General features: G+C 39.0%; 1 protein-coding gene across 1 annotated transcript in view; it reads right to left on the minus strand.

Annotated features, from left to right (window-relative positions):
• Nucleotides 1-314: 314 nt before the first annotated feature.
• The window catches only part of LOC116093892 (calcium-activated chloride channel regulator 3A-1-like), a 55,735-nt gene continuing 54,247 nt past the window's right edge, over nucleotides 315-1,802 (minus strand). The window contains exon 14 of the mRNA XM_031375730.1: nucleotides 315-1,047. Coding sequence (XP_031231590.1) covers nucleotides 704-1,047 — 344 coding nt within the window. The 3' untranslated portion in view covers nucleotides 315-703. The remainder of the gene's footprint in view (nucleotides 1,048-1,802) is intronic.

Consider the following 1,802-nt stretch of genomic DNA (forward strand, 5'->3'; position numbering starts at 1 on the left):
CTTTAATTATTTAACAAACACTTATTGAATATCTACTACATATCAAGTTTTGCTCTAGATGCAAGAGCTACAACAGTGAAAAAAAAAAAATCCCAATTCTAATAGCACATCTTGGTGATGCTGTTAAGATCAAGTGATGGATGGTTCCGGGACAGAAACCGACTGCCACTGTGATGCCTGCTAATCGTAGGTAAAGGCACTTCGTGTGGAATACTGATGAAACACCATTAGTGACAAGTGACATTTGACTTTATGACTGCTTTTGACCATTTTTCTTTACAAACTACTTTCATAGTCCCTTTTGATTTCAGTTATATAAGCAGAAAGTATTCTTTATTAACTATCTTACAAATAATTCAACTACAAAATCATTTGCTATTATAGATGCATAATTGTCTTCAGTTGACTTATATGAATTTTTATTTTGTTAATATACAAAGTGAATTTGCATCACACTGTGAAAAGGGAATGGATATCTTATTTTCATAGTAAATGGAACACTTAAGAAACCAAGTGAAGAAATCTTAATCTTGATTTACAGATAGCAAAAGAATCAGTGTTAGTTAATTCAGGGAATTTTCAACTTTGAATATGAACTTCTATATTACAATTGTTGACAGGCAAAAATTGAGTTCAGTAAACACATTCTAAAGAAGCACTTAACAAATATGTACAAGATTACATTTTAGTGCTAGTATATCTTCTAGTTTAAAATAGAGTTAAAAATCACAATCATCCCCCAAATTGTCAGACAGATTGCAGAAATATCAGGACCTGGTGCAGAAATACTGTGTTCTGGGGGAATAAACTTGACAGCCTGTGCGAAGTTGGAGACCTCCGAGGAGAGACCGGCTTCATTGTCGGCCTGGATTGCAATGTAGACCTGGGTGCCATTTGCTATTTTAAAAGTTTCTGGTTTGAACTTAAATGTTTCTTTTGAGCCAGACTCTTTAGGTATCAGACCGGAAGTATTCACTAAAGTAGCGTTGCTAAAATCTTCTTGGAGATCCAGAGAACGCCCACTCATCCTGATGACGTATCTATGTGCTAGAAGAGAGAGACATCACATTTTAGCATCCTGAGGATGGGTCTCTGCCTCTGCCCTGCACCTGTGGGAGTTCTGAGCAGAGCATGCGAGCTTTAGACTGAGAGCCCAGATACCATTTGTGTCTGGTTATCCCAGCTCACTGGTTTTAAAAACAAGTGTACAAACTGTTATCGGAAAACAAAATGTCCAGTTTTAGTATCACAGAAAAGCTTAATTCCGTATCATATATGTGGTCGCTTGAATAGGCTTAACCCTTGGGGCATGGCACTATTAGGTGTGTGGCCTTGTTGGAGTGGGTGTGGCCTTGTTGAAGGAAATGTGTCACTGTAGGGTGTGAGCTTTGAGACCCTCCTCCTAGCTGCCTGAGAGATTCAGGCTTCTGTTTGCCTTCAGAACAAGACATAGAACTCGCAGGACCTCTAGTGCCATGTCTGCCTGGATGCTGCCATTCTCCGGCCTTGATGATAATGGACTGAACCTCTGAACCTGTAATCCAATCCCAATTAAATGTTATTCATAAGGGTTGCTTTGGTCATAGATCTCTTTTAAACAATGAAATGCTAACTAAGACAGAAGTTGGTACCAAGAGTGGGGCATTGCTATGATAGGCCTGACTATGCTTTTGTTTGAAGGAATGTGGATTTTGGAACTTTGGAATGCAATGGCATGCTTAAAGTGGGGCTTAAGGGCTATTCTAGTAGAATCATGGAAGACAGTGGGGCTGAGGGTTATTTGATCTGTGGGAAGTGTTTTC

Source organism: Mastomys coucha, unplaced genomic scaffold (assembly GCF_008632895.1).
Source record: "Mastomys coucha isolate ucsf_1 unplaced genomic scaffold, UCSF_Mcou_1 pScaffold16, whole genome shotgun sequence".
NCBI lineage: Eukaryota > Metazoa > Chordata > Mammalia > Rodentia > Muridae > Mastomys > Mastomys coucha.